This window comes from Artemia sp. Qi Xiang Cuo, chromosome 7 (genome assembly GCF_049724085.1).
Source record: "Artemia sp. Qi Xiang Cuo chromosome 7, ASM4972408v1, whole genome shotgun sequence".
NCBI lineage: Eukaryota > Metazoa > Arthropoda > Branchiopoda > Anostraca > Artemiidae > Artemia > Artemia sp. Qi Xiang Cuo.
In genome coordinates, this window is record NC_142800.1 from 76,180,458 (window position 1) to 76,201,973 (window position 21,516).

Sequence of the window (21,516 nt, forward strand, 5' to 3'; positions counted from 1 at the left end):
CATTTATATGTTGAAGAAAATTTTTCAATCTTGACTATAAGAAATATTAATCAACTATCCCCCTCCACATGCACTGAAAGTTCCTACTTGATTCCCTTAACATTTCCTAAGATATTGCACATACACCCTTTTGACAACCTTGGATTCACATAGCGCATGTTAATTTGGTTTAAGTTCCATCTCTACATACCATGGCAGTTTTAACTTAATAACCTTAGTCGTTCCTGAAATATCGCAGATATGCCCTTTGGATAAAACTGATGCATAGAGTGTGTTTAGATTTATTTCAACATCCCAAAAAACATACCCTGAAGGACAGCCGTAATGCCCTGAATTTTTTTGGGATACTGCAAAGACAACCTATTGGCAATCTTGATACACATGATTTATTTTGATTTAGTTTTACGTCCGCCTCAACCGCCCCTGAAAACCTGAACTTAATACTCTATTCCATTCCTAAGACAATTTATTTGTACCATTCTGACAACCTAGATGCACTTAAAGTCTTTTTCTTTCGTAGTATCATCAGCAGTAATAACAGCAGAATTAGTAATAGTCGTCGTAGCTGTAGTAGTAACAGTAGTAGTATTATTTGAAGTAATAGTTAGAGTAGTAGTAGTAGCAGTAGTAATAGTAGCAATTATAGTAGTAGTAGTATTAGTTGTAGAAGTAGTAGTAGTAGTAGTAGCAGCAGTGGCGAAAATGGTAGCAATGTTAACAGCCCTTGAAGTGTAAGTGTAATCCCCTAAAGCGTTACTGGTATGTTGCTAATACACCCCTTTGATAACCCAAAGGTACAAGTGTATTTTGGTTCAGTTCAACACTTGTCTCAAAGCACCCTGAAAGTTTCAACTTAATGCTCTGGGTTGTTCCTTAGATATTACTGATTCGCCCTATTGACAACTTGCTTATGCATAGTCTATTTTTATTTTCTTCTGCGCCACACTCTTCACTCCTTGAAGGTTTCACCTTAATACCCTTAGCATTAGCAATAATTGGTCTAGGCGTTTACCCCCTGGAAAATATCCCCCTGGAAAATATTCCCTCCCCTGGAAAATATTCCCTCTCCGGAAAATAGCCCCCCCGGGGAAAATAGCCCTCTGCGGAGAATACCCCCTGGAAAATATTTTCCCCGAGAAAATACCCAGAAAAAAAACTTCCCGTGGAAAATACACCCCCCCCCCCACTACTTGGTGGTCTCCAATCACTTTTGACTTATAAAAAAGGACTGGAACTCTCAATTTCTTATCTAATGAGCACCTTTCAATATTTCTACGACCACAAAGTGTACGTGGGAATGAGGAAGGGGCAGTTCCCTCTCATACGTGACAAAATCTGCTCATTTTGGGGTGTAATGATACTCTTTGCTTTCATAATAATAGCATTATAAATATTCCCAGAAATGAAGAGGGATTTGATATCAATTTCAAATTGTAATGCGATTTTTAAAGTTTTTAGTGCCCCTCCCCTGAAAAAATTCCACCCCAAAAAAGTCCTGATACGGTCCTGTGAATCAATTTCTAGCTTCACCCTCCCCTCGTCTCTTCCTTAGAATTAATTTCGTATTTATATAAAAGCTCAATGATAGTTGGGATGTTTTGGCATTAAAATGCACCCTTTTAGGTTATTCCGTCCCACCTAGCTAGCCGAAATATTTTAAAATTCTAAATAAATTTCACCGTTTTAGGTAAATTCCTTGTTGTTTTATAATTCCAAGCATTTGCATATAAGGACTTTAAACCTCTGCACTGGGGTTCTCTGATTGTTTTGCAGTTGAGGAGGGAGGGAGATGCCTCAAAGGGTACATTTTAATTCCAAAATATTCCAACTCTCATTGAGCCTTCAGAAAAAGAGAATTAGTTCTAAGAGAGAGACAAGGGGAGGATGGAGGTAGAAATAGATATATAATCCCCAGGGTCGTATCCAGGACTTCTGTTGGGGGGGGGGGGGGATTTTGTTCGAGGGGAAGCACAAAAAACGTTAAAATGCACTTCAAACTTCAAAACTTTAAAACGGCTTTATTAAAATGCACCCTTTGGAGCATCTTCCTCCCCCCAAATTTAGCAGAAAATCCCAAAATTAGCAGAATTTATTTCTTATAGGAGGGGGACTGCCCCTTTCTTCATGCCCATTTCCACTTCCTGATCGCAGAAACTTCGGAGTGAGTGCGGTATTCTCTGTGGGGTGATATTTTCATGGGATGGGGTATTTTCCGGAAAGGTACTTTCAGTTGGGCGGGGGGGGGGGGTTGTCGAGGGTTATTTTACGGGTTGTGGTGGTAAACGCCTGCTCCCATCAATAATAGTATCGACAGCAGTAGTAGTAGCAGGAGTGGCGTTCAGATATTGCCTTTTCGGTTAGTTTCAAGTCCCTTAAACATGCCCTGAAAGTTTCGACTTAACGCTTTAAGCTGCTTCTTAGACAATGCTGATGCGCCCTTTTGATAACCAGGCAAAAGTGATGATAATGCTAGTAGCCTTGATAAATCTTTTCAGGGCGTCGCAAGTAGAACTCTCAATTCTTTAAACTTGTATACCTCATTTGTCCGCTCGTATCTTGAATATACTTGTCTTGTTTGGAACCCTGGCATTTCGTGGGAGGAGTAGAATAAAATTGAGTTCATCCAAAAATGACCCTTGCGAATGATTTTTAAAGAAGGTAAAATTCCATACTCTGTTCTTCTAAAAAAAACCAGCTAAGTTAGAAACCCTTGAGCGTAAGAGAGTGAAGTTGTGATTCCGTTTTTCAACAGATACAATACAGAATCCCCACAGAGAAAATATTTTCCCCAAAAGATACTCCCCAAGCAGACATCACGTACCTCGGACTCTCTTCAGATCTTGTCCCCCATTTGCTGCTTTACTTTAAGATATGAAAAAAACGTTAGTGCATTATATTATAGATTTAATTAACAAATAACACAAACAATTTGTTGCTTTTTATTTATACATATTCGCTTTTCTCCTCCTTTTAATGTTTGTATTCACCCTTTGAATTTATTAGTCATATTTATTTTAATTTGCTTTTTTACAGCGAAGGCCTGTAAATTTATGTATGTATACGATACACATGTGAGTAGGGAACCCCTAATATCCCCGAGGCGCAAACCGTGCTGCCATCTATAATTGAGTCTAACGCTGACAGGTTATAATTTATTCAAGGATTATTGATCGAGTCTAATGGGGTCAATGCCCCCTTTTTCAAGGTCTATTTATTTGTTGTTTCTAAGTGTAATGACTCCGGGGCGAAGTTTGCGCATGCGCACTGAATACTAACGGTACAATTTTATTGAATACTGACCCAAAATAATTTATTCAAAGATTATTGATCCACGAAAGGGGACAGATTTCTGAAAAATTGATTGCATAATCGACTAGGACTCGAGGGGAGGTAGATTTATGAGAAATTGATTACATAATTGACTAGGACAAGAGGGGAAGTAGATTACTGAGAAATTGATTACATAATCGGCGGGGAATGTATTGATCCACGAAAGGGGAATTTATTTGTTGTTTCTAAGGGGAATTATTGATCCATGAAAGGGGAATTTATTTGTTGTTTCTAAGGGGAATTATTGATCCACAAAAGGGAAATTTATTTGTTGTTTCTAAGGGGAATTATTGATCCACTAACGGAATTAGAAATGACATCACTTGTTTCCTAGGAATTATACTGGACTCTAAAGGGACAAGAATTCAATTTTGAAATATGGCTTTTCTTGCCTTTAGACTTAGTGATAAATTCTTTAATATTCTATCGAAATCACCGGAATTAGAAATGACATCACTGGTTTCCTAGGAATTATACGGGACTCTAAAGAGATAGAAATTCTATTTTTTAATATGGCTTCTCTGATCTTTAGGTCTGGGAGATAAATTAATATTCTATTTTTAAATATGGCTTCTCTGGTTTTTAGGTCAGAGAGATAAATTGATATTCTATCGAAGCCATAATAGTGTAGCTAGGAACACCTTCAAGATGAAGACAGATTGAATATATTTAACGCAGGAAAAAGGAACACGCAGAAATTACTTTTAGGGGATGATTTGGGCGAAACAGTTTGAGACATTTTAGAAGGTGATTCGAGCGAAACAGTTTGAGACATTTTAGAAGATGATTTGGGGTGAAACTCTGTGGTCTTTATAATACACAAGTTCCATTTGAACAATGTTGTAAGGTCCCCTACCCCAAGCCCAAAGGGTTCCGAAGGCCCCTGGCGCCCCCAAAGAGCCCCCGCCACCTCAAAAAGTCCCCCGCCGCCCCAAGACCCCCTGACGCCCCCAAAGGCCCCTCCTCCCCATTTTTTAATACTTTTTGCATACCCCAACATCAAGCAATACTTTTCAAAAGGTTTATTATATCTTTTCAAAACAAGTTCTTTTCTTAATGTCCTTCCTAAACCAATTTTACAAGTTGAAGTACTCATCTTTTTCACCACAACTTTACTTTGGGGCTTTTTTGCACACCCCGACATCAAGCAATACTTTCCAAAAGGCTTTATTTTTTCTTTTCAGAAAAAGTTCTTTTCTTAATATCCCTCCTAAGCCAATATTACAAGTTGAAGTACTTATCTTTTTCCCCACAACTTTACTTTAAGGCTTTTTGAATGCACCAACATCAAGCAATACTTTTCAAAAGGCTTTATTTCATCTTTCAGAACAAGTTCTTTTCTTAATTTCCTTCCTAAACCAATTTTACAAGTTGAAGTACTCATCTTTTTCCCCACAACTTTACTTTACGGCTTTTTTACATACCCCAACACCAAGCAATACTTTTCAAAAGGCTTTATTATATCTTTTCAGAACAAGTTCTTTACTTAATGTCCTTCCTAAACCAATTTTACAGGTTGAATTACTCATGCTTTTCACCGCAACTTTACTTTACGACTCTTTGCATACCCCAACTTCAAGCAATACTTTTCAAAAGGCTTTAATATATCTTTTCATAGCAAGTTCTTTTCGTAATATCCTTCCTAAACTAATTTTTTACAACTTGAAGTACTCATCTTTTTCACCACAATTCTACTTTACGGCTTTTTACACACCCCGACATCAAGCAATACTTTTCAAAAGGCTTTATTATATCTTTTCAGAACAAGTTCTTTACGTAATGTCCTTCCTAAACCAATTTAACAAGTTGAAGTACTCATCCTTTTCACCGCAACTTTACTTTACGACTTTTTTGCACACCCCAACATCAAGCAATACTTTCCAAAAGGCTTTATTATATCTTTTCAAAAAAGTTCTTTTCTTAATGTCCTTCCTAAACCAATTTTACAAGTTGAAGTACTTGTCTTTTTCACCACAACTTTACCTTACGACTCTTTGCATACCCCCACGTCAAGCAATACTTTTCAAAAGGCTTTATTATATCTTTTCAGAACAAGTTCTTTACGTAATGTCCTTCCTTAACCAATTTTACAAGTTGAAGTACTCATCTTCTTCCCAACACCTTTACTTTGCGGCTTGTTACATACTCCAACATCAAGCAATACTTTTCAAAAGGCTTTATTATATCTTATCAGAACAAGTTCTTTACGTAATGTCCTTCCTAAACCAATTTTACAAGTTGAATTACTCATCATTTTCCCCGCAACTTTACCTTACGACTTTTTTGCACACCCCAACATCAAGCAACACTTTCCAAAAGGCTTTATTATATCTTTTCAGAACAAGTTCTTTTCTTAATGTCCTTCCTAAACCAATTTTACAAGTTGAAGTACTCAACCTTTTCACCAAAACATTACTTTACAAGTTTTTGTATATCGAAACACCAAGCAATACTTTTCAAAAAACTTTTTTATATCTTTTCAGAACAAGTTCTTTACGTAATGTACTTCCTAAACCAATTTTACAAGTTGAATTACTCATCTTTTTCCCCGCAACTTTATTTTACGACTTTTTTGCACACCCCAACATCAAGCAATACTTTTCAAAAGGCTTTATTATGTCTTTTCAGAACAAGTCCTTTCTTATTGTCTTTCCTAAAGCAATTTTACAAGTTGAAGTACTCATCTTTTTCCCCACAACCTTACTTTACGACTTTTTGCATACCCCAACATCAAGCAATACTTTTCAAAGGCTTTATTATATCTTTTCAGAACAAGTTCATTTCTTAATGTTCTCCTAAACCAATTTTACAAGTTGAAGTACTCATCTTTTCCCCACAACTTTACTTTAAGGCTTTTTGCATACCCCAACATCAAGCAATACTTTTCAAAAGGCTTTATTATATCTTTTCAGAACAAGTTCTTTACGTAATATCCTTCCTAAACCAATTTTACAAGTTGAAGTACTCATCTTTTTCCCCACAGCTTTACTTTACGACTTTTTTGCACGCCCCAACATCAAGCAATACTTTTCAAAGGCTTATATCTTTTCAGAACAAGTTCTTTTCTTAATGTCCTTCCTAAACCAATTTGACAAGTTTAAGTACTCATTCTTTTCCCCACAACTTTACTTTAAAGCTTTTTGAATACCCCAACATCAAGCAATACTTTTCAAAGGGCTTTATTATATCTTTTCAGAACAAGTTCTTTACGTAATATCCTTCTTAAACCAATTTTACAAGTTGAAGTAGTTATCTTTTTCACCACAGCTTTACTTTACGACTTTTTTGCACGTCCCAACATCAAGCAACACTTTTCAAAAGGCTTTATTATATCTTTTCAGAACAAGTTTTTGTATTAGTGTTCCTCCTAATAAAATTTTAACAGTTGAAGTACTCATCTTTTTCACCACATCAGTACTTTAAAACTTTTTGGGTGCCCCAACATCAAGCAATACTTTCCAAAAGGCTTTATTATATCTTTTCATAACAAGTTCTTTACGTAATGTCCTTCCTAAACCAATTTTACAAGTTGAATTACTCATCTTTTTCCCCGCAACTTTATTTTACGACTTTTTTGCACACCCCAACATCAAGCAATACTTTTCAAAAGGCTTTATTATATCTTTTCAGAACAAGTCCTTTCTTATTGTCCTTCCTAAAGCAATTTTACAAGTTGAAGTACTCATCTTTTTCCCCACAACTTTACTTTACGACTTTTTGCATACCCCAACATCAAGCAATACTTTTCAAAGGCTTTATTATATCTTTTCAGAAAATTTCTTTTCTTAATTTTCTCCTAAACCAATTTTACAAGTTGAAGTACTCATCTTTTTCCCTCAACTTTACTTTAAGGCTTTTTGCATGCCCCAAACATCAAGCAATACTTTTCAAAAGGCTTTATTACATCTTTTCAAAACAAGTTCTTTACGTAATGTCCTTCCTAAACCAATTTTACAAGTTGAAGTACTCATGTTTCTCCCCACAACTTTACTTTACGACTTTTTTGCACACCCCAACATCAAGCAATACATTTCAAAGGCTTTATTATATCTTTTCAGAACAAGTTCTTGACTTAATATTCTTCCTAAACCAATTTTAGAGGTTAAAGTACTTATATTTTCCCCCACAACTTTACTTTCAGGCTTTTTGCATACCCCAACATCAAGCAATACTTTTCAAATGGCTTTATTATATCTTTTCAGAACAAGTTCTTTACGTAATGTCCCTCCTAAACCATTCTTACAAGTTGAACTACTCATCCTTTTCCCCACAACTTTACTTTACGGATTTTTTGCACACCCCAACATCAAGCAATACTTTCCAAAAGGCTTTATTATATCTTTTCAGAACCAGTTCTTTTCTTTATGTCCTTCCTGAACCAATTTTACAAATTCTAAATTTTTCCGTAGTAGATAGAAAAAGCTATACCATAGTTTTGAATATTTTCCTGGAAGATAAAAAGTTCTACTTCAACTTTTAATTTTCTCAGAGAGGTTAGGTTTCTCCACGTTTAATTTAGGTTAGGTTAGGTTAGCTTATCATGAGCGCTCATGATAACCTAACCTAACTTAAACGTGGAGAAACCTAACCTCTAACCTAACCTAACCTAATCTAACCTATGGTTTTGGTATATTTGTATATGATTCAAAATGGAATAATGATTATTCAAGTGGTTATGAAATAAGAGAAGTGAGTAACTCTAGTATCAAGAGAGAACCTAATGATTTATTTTATGGAACAGATTCATAATGTTCAAAGTAGTTCAAAAATATTAGTAGTGTATTATAATGTATGTAATATACTTTTATGTTAATATTCTACATGTTGTTATTTCAATAAAAATATTTTATACATTACTTTGTTATATTTCTATTATTTAGGATACGTTAGCATGTCGACACTTAGAATGTTTATTCGGAGATTTTTTATTTTCTTTGGAGAAAATTAGAATTGAATTGTGTTCTTTGGTAAAATTCAGAAGAGAAATTGAACTTTTCCATCTTCTGTGAAAAATTTGGAACAGTATTTTAAATTTTTTAGTCTGTTTGAGAAAAATCTGAACTGAAGTGGAAAATTTTTATATTATTTGGAAAAATAGAATTGATCAATAACTTATTTCTTTTTCATTGAGAAAATTCAGAGCAGAACTTGAACTTTTCTTCACTTCGTTGAGAAAATTTAAAATTGAACTAGAACTTTTGATCTTGCGGAAAAATACTCACAACTATGGTATTATTTTTTCTATCTTCAATCGAAAAATTTGGAATAGAACTTTAAATTTCTTTATGTTCTTGTGAAATAAAGAAGTGAAGTGGAAGATTTTTATTTTCTCTGGAGAAATTATAATTGAATTGTGTTCTTTTGTAAAATTCAGAAGAAAACTTGGACTTTTCTATCTTCTATGAAAAATATAGAACAGAACTTTAAATTTTTCATCTCTTTGAGAAAAACCAGAACTGAAGTGGAACCTTTTTATTTTCTTGGAAAAATTAGGAGAGAACTTGAACTTTTCTTCACTTCATTGAGAAAATTTAGAATAAAAGTGGAACTTTTTATCTTCCGGGAAAATATTCGCATCTAAGGTATAACTTTTTTTATCTTCTACGGGAAAATTTAGAATGGAACTTTAATTTTTTATGTCTTTGGGGAAATAAGAACTGAGGGGGTAGCTTTTTATTTTCTCTGATTAAATTAGAATTGAAGTGTGTTCTTTGGTAAAATTCAGAATTGAAGTGGAACTTTTCTATCTTCTATGAAAAATTTGGAACAATATTTTCAATTTTTCATTTCTTTGATAAAGATCTGAATTGAAGTGGAAAATTTGTATTTTCCCTGGAAAAATAGAATTGATCAATAACTTATTTCTTTTTCATTGAGAAAATTCAGAAGAGAAGTTGAACTTTTCTTCACTTCATTGAGAAAATTTAAAATTGAAGTATAACTTTTTATCTTCCGGGAAAATATTCACAACTATGGTATTTTCTATCTTCCACCGAAAAATTTAGAATACGACTTTAAATTTCTTTATCTCTTTGAGAAAGATCTGAATTGAAGTGGAAAATTTTTATTTTCCCTGGAAAAATAGAATTGATCAATAACTTATTTCTTTTTCATTGAGAAAATTCAGAAGAGAAGTTGAAATTTTCTTCACTTCATTGAGAAAATTTAAAATTGAAGTAGAACTTTTTATCCTCCGGGAAAATATTCACAATTACGGAATTACTTTTTCTATCTTCCATCTAAAAATTTAGAATTGAACTTTAAATTTCTTTATGTCTTTGTGAAATAAAGAACTGAAGTGGAAAATTTTAATTTTCCCTGGAAAAAAAAGATTGATCAATAACTTATTTCCTTTTTATTGAGAAAATTCAGAAGAGAAGTTGAACTTTTCTTCACTTCGTTGAGAAAATTTAAAATTGAAGTAGAACTTTGTATCTCCCGGGAAAATATTCACAACTATGGTATTGCTTTTTCTATCTTCCACCGAAAAATTTAGAATACGACTTTAAATTTCTTTATCTCTTTGAGAAAGATCTGAATTGAAGTGGAAAATTTTTATTTTCCCTGGAAAAATAGAATTGATCTATAACTTATTTCTTTTTCATTGAGAAAATTCAGAAGAGAAGTTGAAATTTTCTTCACTTCATTGAGAAAATTTAAAATTGAACTAGAACTTTTTATCTTCCGGGAAAATATTCACAATTACGGAATTACTTTTTCTATCTTCCATCTAAAAATTTAGAATTGAACTTTAAATTTCTTTATGTCTTTGTGAAATAAAGAACTGAAGTGGAAATTTTTAATTTTCCGTGGAAAAAAAAAGATTGATCAATAACTTATTTCCTTTTCATTGAGAAAATTCAGAAGAGAAGTGGAACTTTTATTCACTTCGTTGAGAAAATTTAAAATTGAAGTAGAACTTTGTATCTCCCTTGAAAATATTCACAACTATGGTATTACTTTTTCTATCTTCCACCGAAAAATTTAGAATAGAACTTTAAATTTCTTTATGTCTTTGTGAAATAAAGAACTGAAGTGTAAGATTTTTATTTTCTCTGGAGAAATTAGAATTGAATTGTTTTCTTTGGTAAAATTCAGAAGTGAACTTGAACTTTTCTATATTCTTTGAAAAATTTGGAACAGTATTTTAAATTTTTTCATCTCTTTGAGAAAGATCTGAAGTGAAGTGGAAAATTTTTATATTATTTGGAAAAATAGAAATGATCAATAACTTATTTCGTTTTCATTGAGAAAATTCAGAATAGAACTTGAACTTTTCTTCACTTCGTTGAGAAAATTTAAAATTGAACTAGAACTTTTATCTTCCGGGAAAATATTCACAGCTATGGTATAACTTTTTCGATCTTCCTTCGACAAATTTAGAATATAGCTTTAAATTTCTTTATGTCTTTGTGAAATAAGGAAGTGAAGAGGAAGATTTTTATTTTTCTATGGAGAAATTTGAATTGAATTGTGTTCTTTGGTAAAATTCAGAAGAAAATTTGACCTTTTTTATCTTCTGTGAAAAATTTAGAACAGTATTTTAAATTTTTCATCTCTTTGAGAAAGATCTGAACTGAAGGTGAAAAATTTTATATTATTTGGAAAAATAGAATTGAACAGTAACACGTTTATTTTCCATTGAAAAAATTCGGAATAAAATTTGAACTTTTCTTCACTTCGTTGAGAAAATTAAAATTGAACTAGAATTTTTTATCTTCCGGGAAAATATTCACAACTATGGTATAGCTTTTTCTATCCACTACGGAAAAATTTAGAATAGAACTTTAAATTTCTTTAGGTCTTTGGGGAACTTAAAACTGAAGTGGAAGATTTTTATTTTCTCTGGAGAAATTAGAATTGAAGTATTTTCTTTAGTAAAATTCAGAAGAGAACGAACTTTTCTATCTTCTATGAAAAATTTGGAACAGTATTTGAAATTTTTTCATCCCTTTGAGAAAGATCTGAATTGAAGTGGAAAATTTTTATATTATTTGGAAAACTAGAATTGGTCAATAACTAATTTATTTTCATTGAGAAAATTCAGAATAGAACTTGAACTTTTCTTCACTTCGTTGAGAAAATTAAAAATTGAAGTAGAACTTTTTATCTGCCAGGAAAATATTCACAACTATGGTATATCTTTTTCTGTCTACTACGGAAAAATTTAGAATTTGTAAAATTGGTTTAGGAAGGACATTAAGAAAAGAACTGGTTCTGAAAAGATATAATAAAGCCTTTTGGAAAGTATTGCTTGATGTTGGGGTGTGCAAAAAAGTCGTAAAGTAAAGTTGTGGGGATAAGGATGAGTAGTTCAACTTGTAAAAATGGTTTAGGAAGGATATTACGTAAAGAACTGGTTCTGAAAAGATATAATAAAGCCTTTGAAAAGTATTGCTTGGTGTTGGGGTATGCAAAAAGTCGTAAAGTAAAGTTGTGGTGAAAAAGATGAGTACTTCAACTAGTAAAATTGGTTTAGGAAGGACATTTTGTTCTGAAACGATTTAATAAAACCTTTTGAAAATTATTGCTTGGTGTTAGGGTGTGCAAAAAAGTCGTAAAGTAAAGTTGTGGGTAAAAAAGATGAGTACTTCAACTTGTAAAATTGGTTTAGGAAGGACATTAAGAAAAGAAATTGTTCTGAAAAGATATAATAAAGCCTTTTGAAAAGTATTGCTTGATGTTGGGGTGTGTAAAAAGCCATAAAGTAGAGTTGTGGGGAAAAGGATAAGTACTTCAACTTGTAAAATTGGTTTAGGACGGACATTAAGTAAAGAACTTGTTTTTAAAAGATATAATAAAGCTTTTTGAAAAGTATTGCTTGATGTTTGGGTATGTAAAAAACCGTAAAGTAAAGTTGTGGTGAAAAAGATGAGTACTTCAACTTGTAAAATTGGTTTAGGAAGGACATTAAGAAAAGAACTTGTTCTGAAAGATGAAATAAAGCCTTTTGAAAAGTATTTCTTGATGTTGGGGTATTCAAAAAGCCTTAAAGTAAAGTTGTGGGGAAAAAGATAAGTACTTCAACTTGTAAAATTGGTTTAGGAAGGATATTAAGAAAAGAACTTTTTCTGAAAAGATATAATAAAGCCTTTTGAAAAGTATTGCTTGATGTTGGGGTATGCAAAAAGTATTAAAAATGGGGAGGGGCCATTTGGGGCCCGGGGGCCCTTTGGGGGCTTCGGGGGGTTCTTTGTGGGCACCAGGGGGCCTTTGGGGCCCTTTGGGGTTGGGGTAGGGGACCTCACAACATTGTTCAAATGGAACTTATGTATTATAACGACCACTGAGTTTCACCCCAAATCATCTTCTAAAATATCTCAAACTGTTTCGCTCAAATCATCTTCTAAAATGTTTCGCTCAAATCATCTTCTAAAATGTCTCAAACTGTTTCGCCCAAATCATCCCCTAAAAGTAATTTCTGCATGTTCCTTTTTTCCCGCGTTAAATATATTTAATCTGTCTTCATCTCGAAGGTGTTCCTAGCTACACTATCAGGGCTTTGATAGAATATCAATTTATCTCTCTGACCTAAAAACCAGAGAAGCCATATTTAAAAATAGAATATTAATTTATCTCCCAGACCTAAAGATCAGAGAAGCCATATTTAAAAATAGAATTTCTATCTCTTTAGAGTCCCGTATAATTCCTAGGAAACCAGTGATGTCATTTCCAAGTCAAATTGTTTCGATAAAATATTACGGAATTCAGCAATAAGTCTAAAGACCAGAGAAGCCATATTTAAAAATAGAATTTCTATCTCTTTAGAGTCCCGCATAATTCCTAGGAAACAAGTGATGTCATTTCTAATTGGTTAGTGGATCAATAACTCCCCTTAGAAACAACAAATAAATTCTCCTTTCATGGATCAATAATTCCCCTTAGGAACAACAAATTAATTCCCCTTTCAGGGATCAATAATTCCCCTTAGAAACAACAAATAAATTCCCCTTGGTGGATCAATACATTCACCGCCGATTATGTAATCAATTTCTCCGTAATTTACTTCCCCTCTTGTCCTAGTCGATTATGTAATCAATTTCTCAGAAATCTACTTCCCCTCGAGTCCAACAAAAACCAACAAAATCGACAAACTTTTGTGTAACAGTGGTCATTACCAGGCACTAAGAGCTGACGAGGGGGGTGTGATTCTACACCCCTCGTCAGCGTAGGATATAATTTTCTTAGATTCTTCTTTTCTTTGACAATTTTGACAAAATGACAATACATTCGTTTGTCAGTTTTTGTGTTTGATTATGTTAACCCTTTTTTATTGTTTTTACTTTTACTCCGAAATGTGGATTTGGTCCAGTCATTTTTAAAAATAAATCTTATCTTGCCTTCCATACGGGGTGCTTTGGTGAAAAAAAGAAAAGGAAAACAACAACAACAAATAAACGATACATAGAATACACCTTGTTCTTTACTTAGGCAGTGATGTTGCGCGGTCTCTCATTGAGGCCTGGAAAGTGATGCAGTGTACTCCTCCTAATCTTCATCAAGCAGTTCGTGGTAAAGAACTGTAAGTAAGGAGCGACACGGTCCAATAGTAACCAAAACTCTAAAAAAATGAATTTTGATAACAATAGATGCTTCAAATGAATTGGTTTTTTGTACTGATTTCATATATATAAATTCCATTAATTTAATGTTATCAATCATAGGCTACGAGCCTGAGAAAATTTGCCTGTTTTTTGAAAAAGGGAGAAAACACCTCCAAAAAGTCAACTGATACTAATGAAAATCTGACCATCAGATTCAGCATATCAGAGAACCCTACTAATGTGGCTTCAAGCTCCTATCTACAAAAATGTGGAATTTTGTGTTTTTTGGTAAAACTGAGATTACGGACACGTGTTTATTTATTAATTTTTTTTTTTCGTTTTCACCAAAGGTGGTCAAACAAAGCTCCTAGAAAATTGGATAATAGCTCATTTGAACAGAAACCAAAAGTTCTAGTGATTTTGTGAGCTTTTTAAGTGACCACAAAAATTGGAGAGCAAGTAGCCCCCTCCCATGCCCATTTTCTCCCAACCGGTCTGATCAAAATTATAAGATATCTGTGTGATTCAGCATAGTTCAAAGTTCCAATAATTATGCTTTTGCTGATGACGTGACCCTCCATAGTCACTGGGGAAAAGGCTGTAAGTTACGCAATTTACCCGTGCTGCTCACATATAGTAATTGTTCTTGCAAAACGTACAGACAATTTTCAGAAAATTTTTCAAAGAGGAGGGGGATTTACCACAGGGAGAATTTTCCTTGGGGAGGAGTGCTTCCGGAGAGTATTTTCCAGAAGAAATATTACACGAGGGAGAGAGAGAAATGGATTTCCTGGCATGATCTGGAAAAAGGTCAGAAATTAAATAACAAAACAAGTTTTTTTCAACTGGAAGTAAGGAGTAACATTAAAACTTAAAACGAACAGTAATTATTCTGTATATGAGGGAGTGCTGTGTCTTCCTCAACCCTCGCTTTTTATGCTAAGGTTTGAATGTTTGTCAATATTCTTTAAGAAAGACTCTTCAATTTAACTAAAACTTGTCTATTAGCTAAGTTCAGTTAAACTGAATGCATCTTAGTTTCGTTCTTCACTATGCAGTCCACCAGAAACTTGTGTTTCTATTATTTCTTCTTCTTGTTTTTATTATTTCTTCTTTTTCTTCTAATATCTTTTATCATTTCTGATTTTAGGGGAGTTGTTGCCGAAACATATGCAGATTTTCAAGAAGAACGAATTTTTCCTGGGGCTAGCGATTCCAGAACCGGAAGCTAGAGAGCCACTAGAAGCAAAAATGCCAAGAGACTTCCCACAAGAAGGACTTGATCTACTTAAGGTAGGTTTTGTTTTAGCCGATATCGCAGAGAAGTAATGATTTACTGCATAAACAACATACTTTGAGGAGCGTTAGGATTTTGGTCATAAATAACTCTGGTTTAACTGTGATCTGAATACTAGTCTACAAAGGTTATTCTAAAAGGTTAAGGCTAAATTTTAAAGTTCATTTGTACATACGAGACAAGTGGTACATTCTGAAAAAAAAGCTCGGAATTTTGCCATAAACTTAACTTTTTCTCTAAGATTTAACTCGAACGATTTGCTATCCGTATCCCTTAAGATTTGATCTACATTGATTTTATCATTTCTACTATACACCTGGAGCGCCGATTCATGAAAATTTAGGGGAAGGGGTGGGGATTTTTTGCAATGAAAAGTCATAAGAAGGTATTTTTCAAAGCCTAGGGGGTTTATTTCTGATTCATTTCAATGAAAATAGCAAGAAGACATTTCTCTCAAAATCAAGAGGGGCCAACAGAATCTAAAGGGGTACAATTACCCCCCTCCGTAATTGGTTCCCTGGTGGTCACACCTATAGGGCCGGCAGAGGCATGATTAATTAGTAAAATAATACCTTGACTTCAATGGGTGATAATTTTTTAAGTCTCTGATTCGAATGCGGTTAGAATGATGGTAACAATGGGTTACCTACAGCAAAATCATGGGGAAATTCGCAAAACTTCTGAGAAAACCGATAAAGCGGTGGCAAATTTTAGCTTTGCACTCACTAATAATATTACCTCAGTGTTTAGTGACTGATCAAAAACAGAGGGGCTAGTGCCTCTTCCTCCTTTTATGAGTCTTAAATATCGTCGTAAATTGCTAGATGAGCCCAGGGGTGCCCCGGGAAAGGGGCACAGAGCCACCCTAATTGTTTCGCATTTTGCAAAATAAGCTGAAATTTAGCAAAAATCTTGATTTCTGCAGAAAATTCGGCATAAATCAGGCAGCGATTCGGTAAGATTTACGAAGATCGCCCCCCAATAAAATGAGCCTCAGAACGCCATGAGCCACATAAAAGTCAAACAGTATAAGTATGTTTTTGGATATCAATATTTTAGTATTAAAGTAGCATATTAGCTAATAGCTTTTTGACTATTAACTAAATTATTTAGCAACTTCCACAAAGCATAATTTATAAACAACTGCTAAGGGAATGCAACTAAGTGTCTGATATTGAATATAATGGTTATTAATTATGAATTAGTTTGTTTATACAATATGTTAGATCGTTTTTAATCAAACTGTGGATAATGCATTAAGTATGTATCCCCATAAGTCTTTACTTAAAGAAGAATTATCATTTAAATTAAATTTATATATGATCAATCAATTTATTAATACTAAAAGAAAATACATTACAAAAAGTAAGGTTTTTACACGCCCAAGAAGCATAGCTTGTAAAGGGCCAACAAAACAAAATAGAACACTATTATAAAGCACATAAAAAAACCGCATACATATACAAGCACATACAAAAAAAAAAAAAAAAAAAAAAAAAAAAAAAAAAAAAAACTGGAACAAGACAAGAACATTTATGAAATAGGTGATTTAGAAGGAACTGATAAGGAAATTATGATAAGATACTGTTTATTTTCAAAAGACTATCATAAGTACAAATAGAGCTGAATTCCCCACATATGTCAAAGTAAGAGAAGACAAAATAGAAACAACGACGACCAAAGACAAAGGTGAAAAATTAATCAAACAAGAAATCAAATAAAAAAAAATTTGTCAATAAAAATTTAGCACAAACTAGTAAAATATAAATTTCAGTAGTCCCATGTCCAAAAATTAAAATGAGCTTCTTACAATTAATAGCAAAAACAACAGGGAGAGGGGGAGGGGAATTATATTTTTAAGATAGTACTTTATAATGAATCACTCCAAGTCGAATAATCACCATAAGCTTAAAAAAAAATCGCAATCCAAGTCGAATACTAAAAAAATCAAAGTAATTGGAATGAAAAAGTCTAAATAATCTAGGATAGAGTAAGAGAAGAATAGAAATATTAACAATTATAAAAAGGATTGTGCAAACGACTAGATTAAAAAATAAAGCTTACATAAGCATCACAATGGGCAAAAACAAAAGCGGTAATAGGAAAACGGGGAATAGTTATAGTTCCGTTATATCATCAAGTAAAAAAGGACACGATTTTGATTTTAGACATGTATCAGGAATTATTAAAGTGCTCCAAAATAAAGAAGATGAAACTTTTTCAGAACCTCTCAGTACCTGCATAGATAGGAGAGTAGATTAGGATTACTAAGGAGGCTAAGCGGGGAAGTCGGGGTCTAGTGAGGTTGGGAAAATCGGAGAAAATGTCGTCAGTGCGGTATCTTCAAAACAATCTGTTGTTTTCCGAACAATTTTTTTAATACCTATATCATTACTATTGAAAGTGGTGTCTTCAAAGTTATTTAATGAGTAGGGGTTTCAAAAATAAGGTTGCTCTGAACTGTATAAAAAGAAAAAGAACAATAGTAGAATTTGGTTACTTTTTATGCTATCCTTTAGTTGTTACATATGGTACTCCAATTTTTGGTTGGTGCTACCGACAGGACAATTATTGCAGTCAAATTGTATTTGGTATGTCTCCCCTTGTTTGACAAGTACAATCTTAACTTTACTAGAAAGGATGTATTCGACCTTTGTAGTAAAACAAAGAATAATAAAAAAATATAAAAAAAAACAATGAAACTGAAAAACTGGCAACAATGCCAGAACAACAATGACAGAATGAAAAATCATTTCTTGGTCAAAATAATTCAAATGTAGTGTAAAATTAGGTAAAAAAACTGGTAAAGGTGAAAAAGAGTTACATAATATTTGCATAATACTGTAAATATATTACATGATGTTATATACATAGTATATAATTTAAAAAAAATGAAGGTACTTATAAAAAAGGGGGGAGAAAGCGAACAAACCCTACGTTGATTAGTTTGCGCCAATTGTATATTTTTTTGATGGTGGTTTTATTTGTTTTCAGTTTTAGTTTTTTTTTTGTTTTTTTTTTATTGGTCTTCTTGTGTTTCTCTTGTACTGAAGACGCCTTGTTTTGATACAGGCAAAATATCCGCGTTGTTTTACTTTTTTCGTCTTTTCTTTCCACTGGCCGTAGTCTCGTTTGTTGTTTCTTTTTTTTTCATTGAGATTTTTCTCTCTGTTGGTTTTATGAACAAAATACAAAACTTGGGCAGCAAAGTTTGATCTAAACGGTGAGTAGATGATCTAAAAGACCTCTGATTTCATCTTCTCTATGATTCGAAGTAGTATTGCATCATGAACGTAACGTCCCGACTAGATGAGTTTCAAAAATATGAATTAGATCCCAGGTCTCAAGATACTCCATATAATTACTCGGCAGCAAACAGTTCGTGGTAACGCGGCTCAATAGCAGCCGAAACTCTAAAAATGGAAATTTGATACCAATAGATATATCGAAGGAATTGGTTTATTATACTAATTCTAAATATATAAAATTCATTAAGTTAAGTGTTACCCATCAAAGACAACGAGCCTGATAAAATTTGTCTGATTTTCAAAAAAGGGGGAAAGGCTCCCTGACAGTCAAAGAACCTTAATGAAAATCATACCGTCAGATTCAGCGTATCAGAGAACCCTACTATAGAGGTTTCAAGTTCCTATCTACAAAAAAGTGGAATTCTGCATTATTTCCCAGAAAAAGATCGTGGATGCGTGTTTATTTGTTTGTTTTTGTGTTTTTTTTTTGTTTGTTTTTTTCAGGGGTGATCGTATTAACCCAATGGCCCTAAACTATCAGGAGATGGCTCATTCAAGTGGAAATTAAAAGTTCTATTGCCTTTTTCAAGTGAAAAAAATTGGAAGGCAAATAGGCCCCCTCCCATGCCCCTTTGTTCCCAAAATCGTATAATCGAAGCTTTGAGATAACCATTTTGTTCAGCAAAGTTGAAAGGCTCAATAACTATGCCTTTGGATATAACATAACCCCCACATCCACCATTTTGTTCAGCAAAGTTGAAAGGCTCAATAACTATGCCTTTGGATATAACATAACCCCCACATCCCAAGGGGAAAGGTCTTTAAGTTATAAAATTTGTCCATTGTTTGCACATAGTATTTGTTATAGAGAAATATACATATATTTTTCGGGTAGGAGGGTGGGGTTGAATTTTCTGCTTGGGGTATTTTCCTGTGGGAGAGTTTTTCATGGGGAAGGAAGTTTTCAGGGGGTTAGCTTTTAAAGGGAAATTTTGCACTGGGGGAGTTTGCCATAATTCCTATACGAATTTATTTTTATTTGTCTTACTTTCTCTTTCCCGACACAATTTTACGCGTTGAGATGTTAAGAGTAATTACACGGGGTAGATTTTCACCGGGAGTGAATTGTCTAGATAATCTTTCCGTGGGGAGGTAGATTTTTCGGTGGAGGTGGCGAAGGATTTTCTGGCATCATTTAAAAAATGACCAGAAATTAAATAGAAAAACAAGTTTTTTCAGCTGAAAGTAAGGAGCAACATTAAAGCTTACAACGAACAGAAATTATTTAGTATATCAGGGGGGTTGCCCCCTCCTCAACACCTCGCTCTTTAAGCTTAAGTTTGAATTTTGTCCCGATTCTTTACACTTAATTCCTGAATAAACTTCAACAACAAGAAGAGCAATAGGCAATTCTTTTCTCAAGACAGTGGAATTCTATATCTGAAGTGAATTCTATTCTATATAGTGGAATTTTATATATTCTAATTCTTTTTACAAAGGTCGTTTAATTGGAACAATAAGAAGCTTTTTTAAAATTACTAAAAAGCAATTAGCACTAAGAGCGAGGTGTTGAGGAGGGGGAGGGGCCAAATATACTTAATTATTTCTGCTCGTTTTAAGTTTTAACGTTGCTCCTTACTTTTAGTTGAAAAAACTTGTTTTTTTCCATTTTCATATGATATGACTGAGTGTTATTTGATATAATTTCATGTCATTTTATATTTGTGTCATAAAATCATTCATGTCATAATTTTATTTGTCATGAATGTCATTTCATGTCATAATGTCATTTAATATAACTAAATTTCATATGATATAAATTATAAATTTAAAACCAATGATATGATAATTCAAAGGCTGCATAGAACTTTAGTGCCAATATATTTTACCAGTTGAATGCCAAAATATAGCTGGAATAGTGCCAATTCTAAGGCAGCAAAATCTATATTTTATGTTCTATTGGTTCTAGAGATTCCTTGATAAAGATCCGAATCAAAGATGGGATTGTGAGCTGTTGTTGAGACATCCCTACCTTCGTCAGGCCAGTGGTCGAAGCAGTGGCCGTATGGAATCTGGAGAGAGTGACAAACTACGACGGAGATATAAGGTAATATAGGATAATGGTAAGTGCAAAAATCATGGGGATAAGCTACAATAGGCTGAACTTACATGCCACTTTAATTTGGAAGTTATTTAGTTCATTTCTAAGCAGTGATTTTGCCACCCTAGATAGGATTGCCAACCCCTTTGATTTTCAAAAACACCTTTGTTCTGGTATTATAATTGAAAGAAAAAAAACAGAATTGCCCCCCGCCTATATTTAGGAGTTCTCTTTTGTATCTGCTTAAAGAAAAAATCATTGCCCTCCTAAATTTCCGTGCAATGGTTACCCTGTTCTATCTACTGTATGAAGCAATAAATTTCAAAGGAATTTCAAGAACTTGCTTCACTTTACTTTCTTAGTGGTGAAATTGGAATCCTAATTTGGGAAACGTCTAGCGTATTCCAAGGGGGGGGGTGTCTAAAACAAGTAAATGACTTTTTGTCGCCATTTCATTTAATAGTATTTTATAACAGTTACAGCATTGGCGTAGCTAGGGAACAATGGGGACGGCTGTCCCCGGGCGAACTCTCTGAGACGGCATTAAACTGAGGTTCTTTTGTTTACTTATATTGTGGTAGGGATGGTGGGGGAAAGGGGTCAAAAGATCGGCATTGTTTTCGGGCCTTAAAAATCCTAGCTAAACCTCTGGTTTATATTTGATAGTTTCAATATTCGAAGTACACCTTAAGTACTCAAATCCCCCCATCTCTTTGGTACCTGTATACTTTATAATATAAACAAGATATAAAAGGAGTATACTAAATGATATAAAAGTATGGAATGATGTAAGTAAGCATTTTAGATTGTTTTAAAGTGATACCCAAAATTTTATATTTCCTTCTGGAGAGCGAGTTCGTTTTTTTTTTTTTTTTTTTTTAGTTAGAAAGAATTTCAAGAATTTGTTTTATTTTCCTTTTTTAAGTGGTGAAACTGTAATTCTATTTTGGGAGAGGCCTAGCGTATTTGGGAAGAGGAGAATAACCATTAAATAAC

General features: G+C 33.4%; 1 protein-coding gene across 1 annotated transcript in view; it reads left to right on the forward strand.

The window, feature by feature from the left end:
• LOC148950694 (cyclin-dependent kinase-like 1) overlaps positions 1–21,516 on the forward strand; it is a 69,598-nt gene that overhangs the window by 46,363 nt on the left and 1,719 nt on the right. Inside the window, exons 5-6 of the mRNA XM_089091921.1 lie at positions 15,025–15,167; positions 20,389–20,526. Of these exons, the coding sequence (XP_088948047.1) occupies positions 15,025–15,167; positions 20,389–20,526 (281 nt within the window). The remainder of the gene's footprint in view (positions 1–15,024; positions 15,168–20,388; positions 20,527–21,516) is intronic.